Genomic DNA, 22,718 nt, shown 5'->3' with positions numbered 1-22,718 from the left:
GCACTTAGAAATATTTTTGAAAATTAAGAACAAAGTATGTCATGAATGCATAAAATATATGTAGATGTACAAAATATGTTAATTGACCATTTATGTTATCATGAAGGCTGTTAGTATTCCTGCTTTTGGGGACTCAGTCATATGCAGGTTTTCAATTGCAGGACAGTCAGCATCCCTGATCCCCTTGTTTTTCAAGGGTCAATTGTATAATGTCTCAATATATATGAATCTTTAGGATTACTAATACAAACACATGTTATTCCCTTTTTTCTCATGGAACAATCTCAGCTTGAATCCATTTTTTAAAGAGCATAGTTTACCCTTTACCCTTCAATGTTAGAGTTGTTATGATCCAACTTTTGATGAAAAAGCATGAAATTACACACACACTCCCACAATTTTTCTTAAAGAATCTAAATTTTTATATAACTAAATACAAACTAAACACATATGGACAAACTAAAATGCTGTAAATCCTGAGACTTCTGTAGTAAAAAAACACAGTTGGAATACACATTGACACTAAGATTTCAGAATACAGAAAGTTGGTTAGCACTTCTCACTCGAGTTAAAGGTGAATTAAAAGCACTTCTCACTCACAGTTCAGAACTGCGGCCCTTATTGGACCAAGTTTTATACCCTCCGTAACTACTACTACACCTACGACGAATACTACTACTACTAATCACACCTTTGTTTTTTTTCTTCCATCTACAGACTACTGATCTAATAATAATGCAAGCATAGTTTTAACAACGATCTAAGCTCACAGTAGACTTCTTTTCTGATTTAGAATGAATTCTCAGGTAGAAATGGTAATGTTTACTAAATTATATAATACTTGAACTTCATGAAAGTCCAAATACAACAACACGTACAATGTAGGAAACTGATTTTAGTTTCCTAAACTTGGGGATATCTTTTAATACCTAAAGGGAAAAGAAATGTGACATTTCATAGGAGTATAAAATCTTGAGAGGAAAAGAGATGTTGAAAGTCATTTTCAATCTTTAAAACACACATTTTCCAGTATCTTCCAACTTCAAACAATTCTAAGTACTGTTAGAAATTAAACAGAGGCTTCCACTGCCATTTCTGAGATGAGTTAAAATTACACTGTCTTGCAGTGTAATTTCTTTAAGCTTAAAGCTGGGAAAGTTTTTGCTTAATTTCCATCAGAGTGCAATGGTTATAGACAAATTCTACTGGTTTAGAGCAGTGGTTCTTGAATTTTAGTGTGCAGAATAGAATCATTCAGAATTTCTGGAGTCTGAGAATATGTGCTTTTAAGTTCTCCAGTATAACTGACTCTGCTAGTTTAAGGATCATTGGGAATCACTGGTCTGTAAGATAAGACCAAGTGGGTAAAGGCACTGGATGAGCTACCAAGGCAAGAAAGAACTGAAAATATAAATTATTTTAAAAGCCACATAATTTAAACTGAAATAAATGAAACAAATGACCTCCTACCCACTTACGGGTAAAGAAAAGTTTCATCATCTGCACTCTTACTGAAAGAACACAACCTTGTGATCAAACAATTAAATCATATATTTGAAGACTACTTTAAGCCCACTCTAAACTTTTGGTTGTTAAACTCTAACATAAGGACATATCACAGACTTAAAACTTACCTTAACATAATAGTTTAGGACTAATGTTGAATGGCATGCTAAAAGAAATCTCCCATATAATACAGCTAAATTAAAAGCAGCTGACCCTCCCCACAAAGGCCTATAGAGTAAAAAGATGAGAATAAAATGGAAATGGTAAACAAATTTTTTGCTTTGAGTTAAATGTATACTGATATGTATTTCTTTAGTGTTTTTAAAGTTCATGTTTTCTGTGCCTTTTCATTTGTAGACTTTATTCCTCAATAAAAATCTTTTTGTTTAAAAAAAAAATAAAAGCAGCTGTATAAATTTTTGAATAAACTTCAATGTGCTTGTAGTTTGGTTCAAAAATCAAAACCTCTAGTGAAGCAAAGAGAAAAAAAAAAGGTGGGGGGGACTTCAAAGCACTAAATGAAAGAAGATAACAGAAATATAATAGAAATAAATGTGCTTAATATATAAATAGGCAGGCAGGATAAGCTATGATATTCTTTTTCTCCCTAAATTGCGAGGGAGTTGGGGGATAGAAATGAGGGGGGAGAGAGGGAAGCCTAAAGAAAAAAAGAGATTAAAGTCTGAGTAATTAAAGACAAATCACAAAAAGAGGGCAATACAAAAACCTTAAAAAGACTCTAGTCAATTATTTTATCCCACCAATCTTTATGTTCAATAGCAATATAGGCTACAATCAAGTAGGGTTTGATGATTCAAACTTAACATCAAAAAAACTGCTTCATGCTTTGTGGATGTTCCAAAGTATTTATTGAACCAAATAAAAAGCTCAGCAAAAGAAAGCCCTTAAAGTTATTGAATTTTTGCTTATAGTCAGCAAAAAAGTGAATTACAACAACATTACAGCACATAAAAATGACTTAATCTTTCATATAAGCTTCAAATTAATGATCCAGAAAAATATTAGTTCAGGTGTAAGATTACTAACCTCCTCTAGGTTCATCTCATAACATTTAATCAGACAGAATTCAATCTTACCCTTAAGTCTCCTGTTCCAGGAAAGTATTCCCCATACTTATGGAATGATACAGTCATTACACGATCTGTTGTATAAAAAGCCTCCTCAACACCATCACCATGATGGATATCAATATCAATATATAAGACTCTCTGATGATACCTGCAAACAAAGCCATAAGTTTTCAATAAGGTTTTAAGACAGGAAGAACTACCATAGATTTAGACACCTGTTTTTGAGCTCCCACATTCCAGAATGTTTAATCCCCTTTCTTTTCTTTACTTCTAGCCTAAGAGACCATTCAAAGAGACCACCCTCAAGTCAGAGTTTGAACCTCAGATCTTATAAATCTTCTCTTTACAACCTTTATATCTAGGTAAGAAAATGTATTTACTTTCTGAAATATCTCTTATTCTGCTTTGAAAACATAGTGCATGTTTCTATATATTCATAATTAAAGATTACACCTTAGTTACAATTGCTACTGTAAAGCATCTCACATCTCTCTAGTACATCTTTAGTATTATAAAATAGGGTGTGACACAGTTCAAATGCAGACAATGGCTTCTGTACAGTCTTTGAGAACATATTTTTTTTTACATTTTTAAATGACTGAAAATATAATCAAAAACATTAATTTCATATGTGACAATTAAATGCAATTTAAATTTCAATGTCTTTACTGCTACTGCTACGTCGCTTCAGTCGTGTCTGACTCTGTGCGACCCCATAGAGGGTAGCCCACCAGGCTCCCCCATCCCTGGGATTCTCCAGGCAAGAACACTGGAGTGGGTTACCATTTCCTTCCCCGATACGTGAAAGTGGAAAGTGAAAGTGAAGTCGCTCAGTCGTATCCGACTCTTAGCAACCCCATGGACTGCAGCCTACCAGGCTCTTCCATCCATGGGATTTCCAGGCAAGAGTACTGGAGTGGGGTGCCACTGCCTTCTCAATGTCTATAAGTAAAGTGTTAACAAAATATGGCCATGCTTGTTTGTTCACTATTCTCTATGGCTTCTTTTTCTTTCCAACTGAATGGCTGTGACAGAAACCACAAGCTTCTCATCACTTGACAGTGCTGCTTGGAGAACGACCAATCACAGCGGAATCCGAATGCATTTTCAGAGTCACAAGTATCATCATTCTGGACATCTTATGTTAGTGATAACTCATGTCAAAACAAGAAATAAAGAAAGTGAATGTCATATATCATCCTTTCAAGGCACAAGGAAGTGATGATTTTTATGGAATTAGATGGTATAGTACTATTATTCATTTTACAATACTACCACAGCCATGTTAAAAGAATGTAATACATACAGGCTGACAAAACAAGACTAAGCCCTCACAAGAATATCCTCAACTCACAGGAAAGCAACATTCAGAAACTTAGAAAACAATGTCTCATCATAGACTTTCTATAAAATAATAAAATAAAAATAGCGTGTAACGGGCTTCCTTCACAGCCCAGTTTGTAAAGAATTCGCCTGCAATGTGGGAGACCTGGGTTCGATCCCTGGGTTGGGAAGATCCCCTGGAGATGGGTATAGCTACCCACTCTGGTATTCTGGCCTGGAGAATTCCATGGATTGTATAGTCCATGGGGTTGCAAAGAGTAGGACACGACTGAGTGACTTTCACACAGCGTGAACAGTGTCTGAATGGCTCAAAAGCTGTTTGCTGTTAATTAAATCAAGTTTGTACCAGTTGAAGAAATGTGTCCAGAGAAACTGAACTAAGCTTGTTGACTACTAGCATGCAGGCAAGAACTACTGCTCTGAGATGAAGACACAGGAACCAACACCAACAGTGAGTTAAAACAAGGCAAATGATTTCAAGTGGTTTTCCTGGCTCTTTATTAGTCAAATAACACAGCTCAGTTGTTTATTGAGTCAATATCTAATTTTAAGTGACTGAAAAATCAGCCTTTATAAATAGCATGCATGGAATAACTTCAGGCAAGAACATTTTCAATTTGAGAAAAATACCAATTTGTTACAATCTTAAGTAGAATCGGCTAAGATGTGTTATCTAATGAGAGTTAAAAAAAAAAAAAGTCTAACTTTGAAAATCTCCAAAATCACAAATACCTCTATAGATCTTTCTCTCCAACTGACAGTCAAGAAAAACTTTAAAACTGATTCCTTTAGCAATTTAGAGATAGAGATAATTATATCCATTAGTAGAGAACAAAACCTCCTTTAGCAATTTAGAGATAGAGATAATTACATCCATTAGTAGAGAACAAAACCTCACTCTATGAGGGAGCTAGGCAGTGAACTGGTCACATTCAACAGGTAAACAAATTTCAACACAGGTTTCAAATTTTTTTCTTGAAAAGTTAAAACTTACAAAATGTTAAAACACAAACTTCAGGTCACGTCATTTTTTTTCAATAGTTAGAACTACATCTCCAATCTAAACTGTCAAGCTACTTCTAATACTTTTAGGAAGGTACTTAATAAACTCTCAGACATTAATATGCACTTCTCATTCTTAATCATACAAGAACTAGCCAAATTTCCTACATTTTTACAATGGTTTAGAATGAATCTGTACATGATTTATTAACTATTTTCAACCCATTGTTCACGTTTTAAAAAAGGCACAGTTTTTTATTATAAATTAAAACACTTTTTACAGGAAAAATGTCAAACACAATGAACTTACTTTAGTAATTCAAGGATGGCAAGCACAATATCATTAACATAACAGAATCCTGATGCTTCTGATTTCTTAGCATGATGTAATCCTCCAGCCCAGTTAACAGCCATATCAGTTTGTTGTCTGTTTAATTTCACAGCACCAGCTAACAATTAAAGATAGGAGAAATTTTTAAATGTTCAAAATTAAAAGTTACTATAACTAGAGAAAAGCCCTAGAGGAAAGAGGATGTCATGCATAAGCAAATGAGTATAAAATCATAGGAGGATCACTGTCATGGGCACTAACAGTTTCTCTTTAGGTAAATATTTTCCTGTAGCTGTGATCTGGTTAAATCAGAGCACATAGTTGGAAAGCGGTAGTGACAATGGTAGCTAGAAGAAAGGGAGGAAAAAGAAGTCTGTAAGTGAAAATGCAACTGAAGTAAAAAGCTGCAAATAAAAAGTTTGTGACATTATGATCACAAAACTGGGGGGGGGGGGGGGGGGGCCGCGCGCCACTGAAAACAACTGTAACTGTAAACAGCTATACGCATACTATACGCATACTATACACATACTGCTTTTGTTACGAAAATCAGCCACTATTAAAGCTTGTTTCAAACAAACATCTCAAAAAATACACACAAGTTTAAATCAACTTTTAAATTTGACGAAATCAAGACACTTACCAACTGAGCCACCAGTTGAAAGCTGACAAAATTCAAAAAGTCCATCAAACACTGGACAGTCCTCTCCGACATTAACTGTGGAAGACGGATTTCATTAATTTCAATCCATTCTGTGAATCAATGAAAGCCTTTTCTTACAAAAACTATATCCTAAAAATAACATTTGTTTGATGCATTCATAAAATATGCATATCACAGTAGTAAAGTATGCAATTTTATCCAAGGCAGTTAAAATATTTTATCTGAAATACTGCCACCAATTCTTAACATGATTATTTGTGGAAAATATCTGCTTTTTAAACAAATCAATAGCTATCAAAATAGAAAAGGTATTTGGTGTTATTTAATTAAAATATGAGGTTAAATTTCCTAGGCATTTCTCCTTAAATATACAACAGTAAATTAATAAAAATCCTAAAAAGTTTAAATTTAAGTCCAATTGCTTTATGATTTACATTCTTTAAAACTACTTTAAGTATACAGAACATCCATAACTTTGAAATGTACTGATTACCAAAAAAGTATAACAGTTGGTTGCCCACATCCATGGTTAATGTTAATCTTAAAAGATGGTTAAGAATTAACTAAGCTCCTAACAGCCAAGATGCAGATGAGAGAGACTTATGCACAAGGAGACAACACATGCATATAGATACACAGCACATCACAACGTATTTAGCTTCTCAGTACTGAGAGGACGAAATGGACATAGATCGTACAACCCATTCTCAGTTCTCCTCACCCCTCAATTTATATCCTCTTCAAGAAAAAGGGTCATTACTTTGTATAGCTTTGCACATCCTTCATTTATTTTAACGTATACATTTTAGCTTCCTGCTCTTCAGATATGACCATTATCTTAATACAATTCAGAATTACGTAAATTTAAAACCAATCCTGTTAGTTCATTTTATCTTAGGGCTATGACTTAATCTAAGCCTAAATCCCCACTGAAAAAACAGGGGCAAATAATATCTATTAATATTTGTAATACAACATTTTATTGAATCAAATTTGAGATAAATAAAACGTACATCAAATTCTATGAATTTATAAGATGTCTAGCAACTATACTTAATTTAGTATTACTGAACAAACAATACTGTTTTCTTTTAACAAAATCATTACTGAAGTCCATCAATAAAAACATTGGAATGAACTCCAGTATCAAGCTTTAAAAAACACTGTTCTAGTCATTTTAGAAAGACATCTTGCACTCTATCTTCTTGCATTCAATCTCTTATAATAAAATATCTACAAAATAGAACACTGTATAGAAGAGAATCAAAAGCTTCATTGATACAGCAAAGGAAAATACAGATATACATACAATTGTCCCTTGGTATCAACAAGGTATTGTTTTTAGGACCCAGATGATACCAAATTCTGGGGATGCTCAAATCCCTTATACAGTATTTTCATACAACCAATGGAACATCCTCCCATATATTTAAATCATCTCTGATTACTCTCAATACTTAATACAATGATAGCTGTATTAAGTTGAATTAAGTTGTATTAAGTTGAAAGTAGATAGTTGTAATGGAGAAGGCAATGACAACCCACTCTAGTACTCTTGCCTGGAAAATCCCATGGACGGAGAAGCCTGGTAGGCTGCAGTCCATGGGGTCGCTAGGAGTCAGACACAACTGAGTGACTTCACTTTCACGCATTGGAGACGGAAATGGCAACCCACTCATATTCTTGCCTGGAGAATCCCAGGGATGGGGAGCCTGGTGGGCTGCACACAGTCGGACACAACTGAAATGACTTAGCAGCACCAACAGATAGTTGTAAATGCAATGTAAACAGTTGCCTACAAGAGGCAAATTCAAGTTTTGCTTTTTTGGAACTTTCTGGAATAGTCTGGATTAAAGCACACAAATAAAAGACAAGAAATATACACACCAGACTAATGCCAAAGTACAGTCATATTTTTAAAAGCAGGGGAGTGAGGTTTCCCTACCAACATCCACTATCTCAAAGTTAACACAAACCAAAACAAAGAGCAAAGAACATCCAAATAGCTCTTTGGCAGTTTGGCAGACCAATAAGCTTCAGGTAGGCTGCTTTTTGTTTGTTTGTTTGTTTGTTTTTTAAGCAGTTTTAGTATTGTCATATGGACTTTTAAAAATAAATAAACAATTAAAATAATTAGATCAGGAAAATATCTAGATTTAGGTAACTCTAATTGCAAGTTCTGAAAGTACTTATTTATACTTATCACTACTAATATATACTTTTAACATAGAAACGTACATCTCTGCATCTGCTTACTATACTCAGACATGTTATCTGGTCTTATTGAACGTAGAAATTTGATGTACTCATCACTGTGGTATTTTGTCATTTCTTCAGCAGTGGCTTTATGGGGCCTCTGTGAAGAAAAATAAATGTCAGAATTGTGGAATTACAACTGGTTAGATCAGGGTTACCAAACACAAAGTATACAATGTCCCCTACCACTATGCTCAAAAGAACTAGGTCTGCCAGAATAAAAGAGATAAATTTCAAAGCAAATCCAAATTTATACATGTGTGTTTCAGAAAGCAGTAATCAATTTCAAAAACAATATTCCTTTAAAAAGGATTACACAGGTCTAACACCAACTATGAATTAATCACTCCTTTTCTTTTAGTGGAAATGGGTCAATCCTTCTAAAGACAAACCCATGTGCAAAAACTCTACTTTCTAACATTTTTTATCATAAACCTTCTGCTCCATAGCCAGTAATTTCATCACTGACCATTAATTTTTAGGAAGGTTGAGACTCATCCAGGTAAAATGAGACTCATTTTCTACTAGTTCACAATCTCTCTTCCTTTTCCTTTGACTATCCTAATCATCCTTGCTCCTAGGAAGTTCACTTCATTTATGACACCCTTCTTCCACAAGGCTTCCTGAATGCAATTCCTATTCAACTCCTCTTCTCTAAATGTCTATGATCTCAAAGAAAGATGCTTACACATATTGCCCAACTCTGTTCACTGCTCCAAGCCGTCCTATTCTCACCCAACAGACAGGAATTGTTGCATCTTCTATCTGTTTATCTACATTCTTATCTTTTCTGCACAACAGACACTTTACATGCTTACTAATACAGTGTTTCATATGCCAACAAATATTTGTATGATTAATTTTCTACCTAATTCTTTTGTAATAGTCCCAGATCAACTCTTCAGCAGCGTAGACAGGTCAATAATTATTTTAACAAAAATATTTAGTATGCTAAATTGAATTGGTCTCTAGTTATGGGAAAACCTGGGGGAGGGAGACTGTTTTTTTTAAATGGTTGAAGGAAAAAGGGAAAAAGGAGGCCACAGCTCCCACACTCTCAAGTTCTCTCTGAAAACTGAAACAAAGAAAGAGGACTTTCTGTTTCCTTCCAGTCCTTTTCATCTGCTAAATGCCCTCCAACTTTGAAAACAATTCAAAGCAATGGTAAAAAACAAAGAAAACTGAATATTTACCAAAAGGTATACTCACATATATCTCCATTTTTCTATATAAGCCATAATTTAGCAGCAAGTTATGGGTCATGCGGATCCTATGAGGTTTCATGGGATGACCCTGTCCGTAATAATAATTTCCAATATCACCTAAAAAAGGAAAGACAAAATGAACAATACAGACAAGAGAATCTTAATGAACTATTTATTGTTCACTATTAGAAGATGTCATCTAAATAAAATAAGCTTTATTTAAAATATTAAATAATGATATTAAATTCTGCAACTCTCAAAGTATTAGAAAACCAAGATACTATGCATGTTTTTACACTCTGAGGACTCCATCAATACATTATGTTTGTTCAAATATTAAGGCAAGCAAGCTTTTCTGATTTTTAGTCTACTAGAAGTTTGGGATTAGCATAAATAAAATACTCTACTCAAGTTATAAAAAGGAGTTACTGTTCCTTAAAGTGACACCTGCTTTTAGTATTCAATGGAAAATTCAGATGCGTAAGGTACATAAGGAGTTTCACGAGTATGATTTATTCCTTCTTAGATGATTCACTGGCATCCTCAAATCCTATACAGGTGGTATTACCGTGGCTGAAATGTTTTATACATCCATATCAGTCAATAAGGAATTTTGGTAACTGAAACTGGGATCCTAAATAAAGTTTTGTTATGACATACTTACTACATTTTTCAGGCTACTGAGGATATTTTGCCTCATTCTTCATGATTAAAAAGTTATAATTCCTATCTTTTTATGATATCTCACATTCCAGGTCTTAACAATTTACACATAAGGTTTACTTTAAATAACACCAAAAACCCAGATTTTTGCCTACCAAATTCCAATAAAATTAATACTTTTAGGTAGGTAAAGAGCCAGTGTTTCTATAATAAAAAGTGTTAAGGATGCCACTTAAATATACACCATTTTTCTAATGCAATGGGCAATTTTTTCAACAATGTTTATCAGAAATTACTTTCAGTACTAATTCTAGTTTTTAAATAACCAAGTCTAAAATCTGAGCCAATCTGATTGCAATGGTTTGAACTCACCTTAAATAAATATAATAAACACTAAAGAATGATGTTTACTCCCCTTCTAGATCAAAAATATCTTTCAAAATCCTGCCTAAATACACACTTTTTTTGGTTTGTTTAACAACACTGGAATTCAAAAATTTCTGCTTCTCTCTTCCATATATTTTAATAGTAGTCCAGGATGAACATTCACTTTTGTAACATTATAACATATTCATTTCTACTACTACTACTAACTGATTTTGTTGGTGCTGCACCTTTAATTTATTTAACTCTTCATCTTGAAAACAAGCTTTCCTCTGAAAACAATTCATATATACACATGGTCAACTTTTCTTAATCTGTGCCAACAATAAAGCTAAGACAATACAGACAAGTAGCAAAGCAGAGCTATGGGGAGAGTACAGGAAACTAACAGCTAATTTCCTAGCTGTAAATTGTCATGATGTCTGCTTTACATCATGACAACACTAAAGTTCCTTGAAAGCATCCTGGTCTCAGTGAATTCTTAGATATGGAAAGCTCACTAGATTTACAAAGTATCACGGGCCTAAATTAATGCAAGGAAGGTATTTCTAAGTTATCATCCCTACTAAAGGAGATAACAAGAATAAAAATAAAGATTCTCTAGCTTCCCAGGTGGTACAGAGGTAAAGAATCCACCTGTCAATGCAGGAGACGCAAGGGGTGCAGGTTTGATCCCTGGGTCAGGAAGATCCCATAGAGTAGGAAATGGCAACCTACTGCAGTATTCTTGCCTGGAAAATCCCACGGACATAGGAGCCTGGTGGGTTACAGTCCATGGGATCGCAAAGAGTTAGACACAATCGAGCAGCTGAGCACATACAGTCTTCACATAACTTCCATCTTCTCTGTGTAAAAATTATCAAGATGAAATGTCTCTAATATCTACCATATCTTAAGATCAAATACTCTAGCTATGTACATACTGAGAATTCAATAAAAAGCTATCACTAATCTAATAATTAAAAGATGCTTGCTCCTTGGAAGAAAAGTTATGACCAATCTGCTGCTAAGTCGCTTCAGTCGTGTCCGACTCTGTGCGACCCCATAGACGGCAGCCCACCAGGCTCCCCCGTCCCTGGGATTCTCCAGGCAAGAACACTGGAGTGGGTTGCCATTTCCTTCTCCAATGCATGAAAGTGAAAAGTGAAAGTGAAGTCGCTCAGTCGTGTCCGACTCTTAGTGACCCCATGGACTGCAGCCTACCAGGCTCCTCCATCCATGGGATTTTCCAGGCAAGAGTACTGGAGTAGGGTGCCACTGCCTTCTCCAATGACCAATCTAGATAGCATGTTAAAAAGCAGAGACATTCCTTTGCCAACAAAGGTCTGTCGAATCAATGCTATGGTTTTTCTAATAGTCATGTATGGATGTGAGAGCTGGACTATAAAGAAAGCTGAGCGCCAAAGAATTGATGCTTTTGAACTGCGGTGTTGGAGACTCTTGAGAGTCCCCTGGACTGCAAGGAGATCCAACCAGTCCATCCTATAGGAAATCAGTCCTGAATATTCATTGGAAGGACTGATGTTGAAGCTGAAACTCCAATACTTGGGCCACCTGATGCGAAGAACTGACTCATTTGAAAAGAGCTTGATGCTGGGAAAGATTGAAGGCAGGAGAAGGGGACAGAGGATGAGATGGTTGGATGGCATCACCAACTCAATGGACATGAGTTTGAGTAAACTCCGGGAGTTGGTGATGAAAGGGAGGCCTGACATGCTGCAGTCCACGGGGTCGCAAAGAGTCAGACACAACTGAGAGACTGGACTGAACTGAACTAATTATGAGAAAGACAACAATAATCTACAGAAGGAAAGTATAGCTGCAATTTCTCAGCAAGAGTGCTTGAAAAAAAAGATGTTAGTAGCAATTAGCATTTATTCAGAGCATCCAAGAAGGCACTGTTCAAGCACTTCACATGTTATTATCTGTCAATCTTTTCAGCAACCCTATGATGTAGGTATTATTAATATGACTACTGTTCCTGTTTTATTAAAGTGAAGATGGAGCAATGTAAACAAGTCATGTGATACTGTGAAAGTCACACAGCTAGCAAGTAGAAGAGCTAGGTTCAAACTCGGGCAGAGCAACTCTGCCAATCTTCTTAAGTAGTAGCTACTGGGAAAGTAACAGCACTTACAGTGATTGGAAAGAAATTGTAGGGGGAAGCCTGACAAGAAAAGGACACAAAATGGAATACAAACATTTAAAGAATATAAACATAAAAAAAACTACCTATCTACCAACAGGGTCCTCAAATTTTATATGCATATACACAGCTTTCAACAAGTTTCTTGGCTATACTTTGGGGGCCCAGTTCTACCAAGAACATGCTCACTATGTAAATGACACATGTCCACAAAGGCAGCCAAGCTACAGACAACTGCTATTTGGTTTATGCAGAATTCTTCCAAAATGTAAGGGAGTACTAGAACAACTGCTTAACCCTATCACAAAATTCTCTACATGGCTGCTTTGCAGACATCCACTTTTCCATAAAGATAAATAGCTTTCCTTAGTTGCAGAAATCTACAGATTTCATTCACCTCGTTTAAATGGTCAGGAACGTAATTGGGGGCTTCCCAGGCGGTGCAGTACCAATGCAGGAAACATGGGTGTAATCCCTGAGTTGGGACGATCTCCTAGACTAGAAAATAGCAACCGATTCCAATATCTTTGTCTGAAAAAGTCCATGGAAAGAGGAGCCTGGCAGGTTACAGACCATGCGGTCACAAAGAGTCAGACACAACTGAGCAAGGATGCAATGTAATTTGGGCATTTAAAATGTTACCCCGATTTTCATCATAATACTAAAAAATGCTTTACCAGTAAAGTAAGTAGTCAGAAAAATTAGCTTGAAGTGGTTCGTTGAATACAACAAAGTTTGTCAATGTGAAGTAATTACCAAAAAGATTTAGGTATTACCTGCAAAAATTTTCAAAACTGCTCACTCTTCAAGAAGCTCCCAGAATAGAAGTGGCTAACAAGGTCTACAATCTCTTTTCTTTAAAGTTCTCGAGACTAGATATATTTGATTTTATAAATGTAATATGATGTATTTGCCATATATTTTGTGACAACCTTAAGTATGGGCCGCATTCTGTAAGCAAACATTAATATTTCTGCAGCAAAAATGTGTAAATATTCAAAATAAGTGGATGATAAAAAAGATGGTAAATATTAATTCAAGTTAAGCTTTGATTCCAAATGAGTTGTACAGTTTTGTTTTCACTTTTCAGATAATTTTGGATTTCAGGACTATGAAATTAACCTTTATGCCTAAAGTTGACTAAAAAATGATTCAAGAAAAACAGAGATATACTGTATTATTTTTGTCTTCCACAGACTAGATAGACCACTAGTGACTTTAACACACTGGCTACTTCTTGAAATACTCAGTCTTGGTTTCCATGATACCACTTTCCTGGATTTCATACCACCCCACAGCCATTCTTCCACCAACCTTTATTTATCAAGTCTCGTAAGTTCACTCATTCATCTAACACATCAAGAGCCTACTGTGTGCCAGGCGGGTGCTTGAGTAAGTAAGTGAATCAACAGTGCTGCTCTAAATCCTCTTCTCTTGGAATAAGGCACCTAACTGCTCAAAATTCAAAAATCTAGGAGCCATCTTTTATTTGGTGGTCACAAAGTCCCAACTCCATTTCCAACCCAATCAACAAATTCTATCAGTTTTACTCCTAAAATCTCTTAAATATGTCCATGTCTATCAGTTGCGTTCATTACCTTGTATGTGAACCAACATATACTCATTCTTACTTTCAGTCTTACATTCTATCACTCTTTCTCATCCTTTCTCCACTTTTCGGACACTTAAGAAAACTTCCGTGGCTTTCTGCTTCCTGAATAAAGTCCAAATCTCTAACCACACAGTCTTGGGTGGTCTGGCTCTCTACTACCTGGCCTGACCCTAGAGTTTCCCATGTCTTCCCCTTAGCTTCCTCTGTTAAGCGCACCAGCTCTCTTCTAGCCTTTGAAGTCTGCAGTGTCTTATGAAAGAAAACTCTTTTAAGGAGGCTGCCCCATTCTACGCCTTCAGGGGCTTCCCTTGTCTAAATTTACCCTACCAAGGTCCCCTCACTTACTATCTAACATAGTCTTACCTTTCCTTCTTAAAAACATTTTTAATTAAAAATATTTCTTTATATTGGAGTATAGTTGATTTACAATGTCATGTTAGTTTCAAGTGTACAGAAAAGTGATTCAAGTATACTTACACATGTATCTTTTTCACACTCTTTTCCCATATAGGTGACTACAGGATATTGAGTAGAGTTCCCTGTGCCATACAGTATTATACAGATTATCTATTTTATATACAATAGTTTGTATATGTTAATCACAAAGTCCTAATTTATCCCTCCTTCCCACCTTTCCCCTCTGGTAGCCATAAATGTGTTTCCTAAGTCTGAATCCGTTTTGTACATAAATTCATTTATATAATCTTTTTAGGTTCCACATACAAATGGTATCATGATATCTGTCCTTCTCTGACTTACCTTTCACTTAGTATGATATCTCTAAGTCCATCCATGTTGCTCCAAACGGCACTATTTCATTCTTTTTATGATTGAGTAATACTATTACTGTGTGTGTGTGTGTGTGTGTGTGTGTTGCATTTTCTTTAACCACTCCTTTGTTGATGCAGTTAGGCTGCTTCCATGTCTTGATGACTGTAAACAGTGCTGCAATAAACACTGGGGTACATGTATCTTTTCAAGTTAGTTTTCTCCAGATAAATGCCTCTCTGCTCAATCATGTCTGACTTTTTGTGACCCTATCGACTGTAGCCTGCCAGGCTCCCCTGTCCATGGGATTCTCCTGGCAAGAATACTGGAGTCGAGTGCCATTTCCTCCTCCAGGGAATCTTCTTCAGATATATGCCTAAGAGTGGGATTGCTGGATCATACGGTAGCTCCACTTTTAGATTTTTAAGGAAAATCTCGATACTGTTCTCCATAGTGGCTGTATCAATTTACATTTCAATCAACAGTGTAGAAGGGTTCCCTTTTTTCCACACCCTCTCCAGTATTTATTTCTAACATAGTCTTATATTTTCTTCTTAGGATTTCAATCTTTTGTCTACACAACACAGATTAAGGACTTTAACTCCACTTAATTATTTCTGAACTCAAAATTGACATCACCCCAACACTTGAACTTTAAATCTGACCTCACCCACCTTTCAATGCTATTATCATTTCCAAAGAGACAATTAACCTTTCTCCCCAATTGCAATAGTTTCCTTTAAGGATTTGTCAACACAAGCATTTAAAGTTTTTGTTAAGGGAAATAATTACTAATACTTTTTTTTGGTAGCAGAGGAACCCTTTCTTTTCTTTTTTTATGGTAGCAGTGGCAGTAGTTCCAAACTTGTGTCACCAAAGGAAAAAAGAAAAATCTTTTAGGTACCAGGTGTTGCTCTCTCCTTGGACATTAAAACTAGACTATGTAGAAAAGGTTAGATGGTGAGCTGAGTCAGATACACAAATCTATTTTCATGGAGAAAATAAATAAAATGCCACTCATCCTGCCTGTCTGTAACTTGAGTGGCTTTAAGAATTAGAATATATAAAAGGATTCCAGCTGTAAAAGTGCAAGGTATTTATCATTTATCCATCAATAATGCAAAAAAACCTTTATCTTTATTAAGGCTGGTAGAGTATCAGTTCAGTTCAGTCCCTCAGTCGGGTCCAACTCTTTGCGACCCCATGAATCGCAGCATGCCAGGCCTCCCTGTCCATCACCAACTCCCAGAGTTCACTGAGACTCACGTCCATCAAGTCAGTGATGCCATCCAGCCATCTCATCCTCTGTCATGCCCTTCTCCTCCTACCCTCAATCCCTCCCAGCATCAATCTTTTCCAGTGAGTCAACTCTTCGCATGAGCTGGCCAAAGTACTGGAGTTTCAGCTTTATCATCATTCCTTCCAAAGAACACCCAGGACTGATTTCCTTCAGAATGGACTGGTTAGATCTCCTTGCAGTCCAAGGGACTCTCAAGAGTCTTCTCCAACACCACAGTTCAAAAGCATCAATTCTTCAGCACTCAGCTTTCTTCACAGTCTAACTCTCACATCCATACATGACTACTGGAAAAACCATAGCCTTGACTAGATGGACCTTTGTTGGCAAGGTAATGTCTCTGCTTTTGAATATGCTATCTAGGTTAGTCATAACTTTCCTTCCAAGGAGTAAGCATCTTTTAATTTCATGGCTGCCATCACCATCCGCAGTGATTTTGGAGCCCCCCAAAATAAAGTCTGACACTGTTTCCCCATCTATTTCCCATGAAGTGATGGGAGCAGATGCCATGATCTTCGTTTTCTGAATGTTGAGCTTTAAGCCAACTTTTTCACTCTCCTCTTTCACTTTCATCAAGAGGCTTTTGAGTTCCTCTTCACTTTCTGCCATAAGGAGCTACCCCATGCCCGAGGCCAGGGGCAGCGGCCGAGAGGAGCAACCCCACATCCAAGGAGCGGTGGCTGCGCAGGCATAGGAGGGCTGAGAGGAGCTACTCCACGTTCAAGGTCAGGAAGGGTGGCCGTGAGGAGATACCCCTCGTCCAAGGTAAGCAGCGGCAGCTGCGCTTTGCTGGAGCAGCCGTGAAGAGATACCCCACGTCCAAGGTAAGAGAAGCCCAAGCAAGACAGTAGGTGTTGCGAGAGGGCAGAGGGCAGACACGCTGAAACCATAATCACAGAAAATTAGTCAATCTAATCACACGGACCACAGCCTTGTCTAACTCAATGAAACTAAACCATGCTGTGTGGGGCCACCCAAGACGGGCGGGTCATGGTGGAGAGGTCTGACAGAATGTGGTCCACCGGAGAAAGGAATGGCAAACCACTTCAGTATTCTTGCCTTGAGAACCCCACGAACAGTATGAAAAGGTAGAAGTACAGACATCAGCAAAACAGATTTTATCCTCATGAAGTTTGTATTGCAGTAGGAAGAAAGACAAAAATTAGGTGTAACTGATAGGGAGAAAAAACAGTTAACAGGGATTAAGGTAAAAGGGAAAAGCTTCTCTGTTAAGGTGAAATATGAAGGAAGTAAATGGTAAAAAAAAAATCTTGGGGAAGAGAATTCAAGTATATGAAAATCTCAGTCTTATGTTTGGCTATGTTTAAATAAATGATGTGCAATAAAACCACTGGTATTTATGAACTGCTGCTATAATTCAGTATCCAGATTTGCCTCCAAAGAAAAGATTACCTATTTCAAGGATAATAATGTTTATACTATATCTAAGAACCCATAGTAGTGAGTGAAGTCGCTCAGTTGAGTCCGACTCTTTGCAACCCCATGGACTGTAGCCTACCAGGTTCCTCCCTCCATGGGATTCTCCAGGCAAGAGCACTGGAGTGGGCTGCCATTTCCTTCTCCACTAAGAACCCATGCAGATATATTAAAGACTACCTAGCAAAAGGCTTGGGCTTCCCTGGTGGCTCAGCAGTAAAGAATCTGCCTGCAACGCAGGAGACCAGGTTTGATCCCTGGGTTGGGAAGATCCCTTGGAGGAGGGCATGGCAACCCACTCCAATACTCCTGCCTAGAGAATCCCATGGACAGAGGAGTCTGGCAGGCTGCAGTCCATAGGGTTGCACAGTGTTGGACATGGCTGAGCAACTAAGCAGCGGCAGCAAAGGCTCTGGCATCACTGTTATAAATAAAATCTAAGGAAATCTGCCAATAGTTGACTGCCAAGCAGAATTCTCATACTGTGCTACAGCAGACTCAGTGTATACTGGGAGACACGACACTGGTAACTTTTATAGTCTATCTTTGTACAGTGTTGAGTGATTTTCTCTGAATCACTTTTCTCCAAATCTTATGATGAACCCTATCAGAGAACGGAAAAATACAACACAGAGCAATGCATGTAATCCTATAAATTGTGATATACAACCCTATTATTAATATATTGTATATACAATAAAACAGACACTAAAGGTAATTGGCCTCAAGCTAATTTAAAACAAACTAGTTAACATTTCTTGATAAAGTATTACTGATGCATGTATCAGTACATACAGATACGTGTACATGTATCAGAGCCTAACACAGCTTGGTTTGCTAATTATATTTAAGTACAGAAATCACATCATTTTATTTTTTTTCTCTTTTGCCATGTGGCATGTGGGATCTTAGTTCCCTGACCAGGGATTGAAACCATGCCCCTTGCAGGGGAAGCTCAAAACCGCGACCACTTGACTACCAGGGAATTCCTAGAAATCACATTATTTTAAAGCCAGAAGGGATATAACTATATCATTTTATAGATTATCAACAATCTTGCAGTATATACTAGGTGATCAAGATTTAGGAAACGAGTCATGAGTCAAAAGCTGCAAAAGTAAAAATTTCTCTTGTGCATGCAGTTGCTTCAGTCATGTCTGACTCTTGGCGACCCTATGGACTGTAGCTTGCCAGCCTCCCCTGTCCATGGGGTTCTCCAGGCAAGAATACTAGAGTGGATTGGTTTTCCATTCTCCAGGGGATCTTCCCCACCCAGGGATCAAATCTGCATCTCCTGTGGCTCCTGCATTGCAGGCGGATTTTTTACCCATGAGCCAGCGGGGAAGCCCCAAAACTTCTCTTACTTTTTCTCAAAGGTCTAAGGATATTTCATCCATCAATGCCTTGAAACTCTCATTCCAGTGATCTAAACGGTATGATACTGAGACTGTAATGTGAACATAGAAAAGAACATACGTCTTTAGAAGTCCCTTTCATTTGCTAGACATTCTCTCTGTGTCACCAAGAGTAGGCCTGTTGGTCCCAGTAAGCCTAAAGGTAGGATCCCTATGGTTACAGAATTTGCTATACCTCACTGCTTCCCTCTTGATCTTTCTTCCTTCTACTCCCTTTAGAACAAGTTAAAAAAAACAGCTATTCTAGTTTCATAAATTATTGACACTGACACTATTATTTTCAACACTGATGTTGTTGCTTAGTTGCCAAGTGGTGTCCGAGGGACCCCACAGACTGTAGCCTGCCAGGCTCCTCCATCCACAGAACTTCCCCCGGCAAGGAATACTGGATGTTTGTCTATCTTAGAGTCAGTTCTCTGATGCACAAGCTCTTTCCTCACAATTAAAAAAAGAAAAAAAAAAAACTACTATCACTATCTTTATAAGCGGACAAAATAGGGTTTTTCTGGTGATGAAAATCTAAGCTTTTGGAATTAACTATGCACAGTTTAACATACTATCACCTACAAAGAATTAGCATAATGATACTTATTCAATTTAATAACCTGTGCAAAATATTTTATTAGCCCACCCCCACAAAAAGAACCCAAAGCATATTCCCGATGTAAGCAATTACATATTCCATTCTAAAAATTACTCAAGGAAGAGCCATAGACAAAAGACAGATACCCTAACCCGAGACATCTAAACATTCAATTACACACCTGCTGTCGGCCATCAGATGGAGCAGCTGAACGGTCCACTATAAGCACTGACTACATCACAAAGATTACTCTTCCCATCAAGTCTGCATCCTGCCCTTGGGCTCAATACTTGCTCCCAGCCCCTCAATGGAGACTCATTGTAAATGAGCCCAGGAAAAGAATAGCTGTTGATAAAACTGCTACTTAAGTGTACCTTCTGGTTCTGCAGTTCAAGGCTGGTGACAAGAAGTTTCAAGCAGCTCAATTCATCAGTCTATCACTGTCAACAGCAACTAACAGCTGCAGGCAGGGCCTCAGTACCAGTTACCCTAACCTTTTAAAACCTTTCTTCTCTACCCCAAGCCCTGCTAACACATCTCTAAACCTTAGAAACAATATCATTTTAAAAATTAACTTACACACATGGTTATTTACTTTTCAATTTGGTCATGGAACCCAAGTCAAGGCAGTGACCCAAAATACGCATGGACTCTTAAAAAATCAATTCTAAGAAACTTCAGTAATTTACATTAAAGTTAAAATCTACTCCCATCTCCACCCCTCCATGATGGCATAATTTTAAATCAATTTGTATCACATATACATGCAGTCTTCTCAAAAAATACTTTAAAAACATGGCTGTTAATATTTAACACTTAGATTTCTTCTGTAAGATTTCAGATTTTTCCACAAATGACACAGGTGGTTATTTTATATAAACAGGCACAAAAATGATTCATGCTTGCTAACTGAAGAGACATGATATGGCCATTTTTAAAATTAAAGTCTAGATTTATTCTGACCTAGTCCTCTAAGATCTTTCCATTAGTCTACGATTTTACGGTTTATGATACACTGAATGTAGGAAACAGCTTCCAAAATTTTTATTGCTTCACACAAATCAGATGGACTTTCAGAACCTAGCTTCTTTGTTAAATTTCAGAATTTCTCTGGAGAGTAACCTAACTAGGAACTATTTAATAAGTTAATGTCTTCGTGCAAACTATAAAAAAGGTAACCACTTCTTTTAGTGTAATTTAGACTAGCACAGGAAATGGGATTCAAAAAGACTGTTCAAATTGCAAATGAGGTCAGAACCTCTAAAACGAAATCATTTGATTTTTATAATTTACTGTTCCATGAGCTCAAGCTTATCTGATTATTTAGTACTTTCTGCTGTACTCCTCAAAGTTTTCCAACACCAGGACTCCCACCACCTAGAAACAGCTTTCGCAAGCCAGATGCCAAACCTATCGGTCCTACACCTCCAAAGCAGGGTGTATTTCCTGATCGAACAAAGAGCAACAAAGAAGTGGGTGGTAACCGCCTCTCAGAGAGGCAAGCCAGGACCCATCGAGGCTGATCTACAACACAAGCAGCAACAGCGACAGCACGCTGCCCCACCACCGTCACATTTCCCGTGAAGACTGACTACCTCAAACTCGAAAACCCTCATTTTTATTGAGGAAGTGAAGCCCTTTCATTTGAATGCTGAGAAAGTGGCGCTCAGAGAACCCGGCAAACAAAGGAGAGGGATGGAGTCCACGCAAAAGAGGGGTGCGAACGAGCCTCAAGGTGGACGTGGGCCCCCACCCTCAGGGGCTACTCTCCAGCACCCAACCCGGTCGAGGGGTCCGGGGTGAGGCCGGCGGCAGAGAAAAGGAGGAGACGCTCGGGCCAGCCGGGGACACAGAGGAGCGGAGAGGCGGGGAGGGGAGGGATGGGGGCTGGAGGGGCGGAGCTCTCGGGGCCGTGGGGCTTTGTGTGCAGTCTGGGCCGGGGTAGCTGTTTGGGCCCGCGAGGAGAAGTCGGGTGCAGGCGGCCGGAGCAGGGGACCCCCAAAACCTCCCTCCCACGAGCGGCGGGCGGGACAGGCGCGAGGGAGGGCCGTCCCCTTCGCACCAGCACCAAGCCAGGGCAGGCCGGCGGCGGACCGCACTGGCGGAGCGAGAGGGGCAGGAGGGAAAAGTGGGGCGTCCGTTTAGCTCCCCGCGGAGGCTGCCGGACGGCGTCGGGTCGGGAATGGGTTAAGATGCTGCCAAAAGTCGGTCCCTCCTCCTGACCCCTCAGCACCCGGCGCAACCACTCGCGACGGCGGCCGCAGAGCCGATGCGGCTCCGGGCCCGGCGCCGCAGCCCTGGGCCGCCCACCCTCCCGCCTGCCCGATGTCTAACCATCATAGTAGTAGCAGACTTTCTTCTTGCCGCCTCCTTGACTGTACGCCATGGGCTCCCCGGCCACCGCCGCCTCCGGCTCCTCCTCTTGCTGCTGTTGCTACTGCTGCCTCCGCGGCTCCGGCGGGGAGAGAAGGCTGGGGTGAAGGCGGACGGTGGCAGTCCCGCGGGGAAGGGCAGGCCGGAGGGAGGAGAGGAGGGGGGGGTGCCGGGAGGGCTGGGTACCGCCCGGCCGAAGGGCCGAGAGCGCGGACCAGGGGGTGGCAGCGGCGCCAACTCGCGACACTGGGGAGGGGGAGGGGGCCGCCAAACCACCTCCGGAGGCCGAGGGGAGGTGGGGCGCGTCCACTGCGACTCCACGGGGAGGAGGGGGCAAGAGGCTTCTTCAATTTGGGAAAAGAGGCTTTCTTATGATGAGCAACTTGCACAGGACGGCTACCCAATACAGTCGTAAAAGGATTCTTTTTTAAAAAGAGCAGGCTTTCGCTTTTAGCTTAGGTAACTAAAGGGAGCGTGGAGCCGGGTGAACGCTCCCCCCCTTCGGATCTTCGCGCAGTGGTTGCGCCTATCCTGAGCCTGCGCAGTCGGCGCCTCCCCAACCGTAGCCCGGGCCGCCTGGACCCCCTCCGCGAAGTCCCACGCTGCTCCCCTCCCCCTCTGTCGCGAAGCTCCCGCCGGGG

At 39.0% G+C, this 22,718-nt stretch overlaps 1 protein-coding gene across 1 annotated transcript in view; it reads right to left on the bottom strand.

Moving 5' to 3' along the window:
• HDAC2 (histone deacetylase 2) overlaps window positions 1–22,352 on the bottom strand; it is a 35,335-nt gene extending 12,983 nt beyond the window's left edge. Inside the window, exons 1-6 of the mRNA XM_027551169.1 lie at window positions 22,039–22,352; window positions 9,404–9,516; window positions 8,177–8,294; window positions 5,918–5,992; window positions 5,254–5,392; window positions 2,604–2,745 (exon numbers count right to left, since the gene is read on the bottom strand). Of these exons, the coding sequence (XP_027406970.1) occupies window positions 2,604–2,745; window positions 5,254–5,392; window positions 5,918–5,992; window positions 8,177–8,294; window positions 9,404–9,516; window positions 22,039–22,090 (639 nt within the window). The 5' untranslated portion in view covers window positions 22,091–22,352. The remainder of the gene's footprint in view (window positions 1–2,603; window positions 2,746–5,253; window positions 5,393–5,917; window positions 5,993–8,176; window positions 8,295–9,403; window positions 9,517–22,038) is intronic.
• Between the last annotated feature and the right edge of the window lie 366 nt (window positions 22,353–22,718).

The sequence above is a fragment of the Bos indicus x Bos taurus genome, chromosome 9 (assembly GCF_003369695.1).
Source record: "Bos indicus x Bos taurus breed Angus x Brahman F1 hybrid chromosome 9, Bos_hybrid_MaternalHap_v2.0, whole genome shotgun sequence".
In the NCBI taxonomy this organism is placed as follows: Eukaryota; Metazoa; Chordata; class Mammalia; order Artiodactyla; family Bovidae; genus Bos; species Bos indicus x Bos taurus.
The sequence above is the reverse complement of the archived record's forward strand: the minus strand, read 5'-3'. Positions and strand labels throughout refer to the sequence as shown.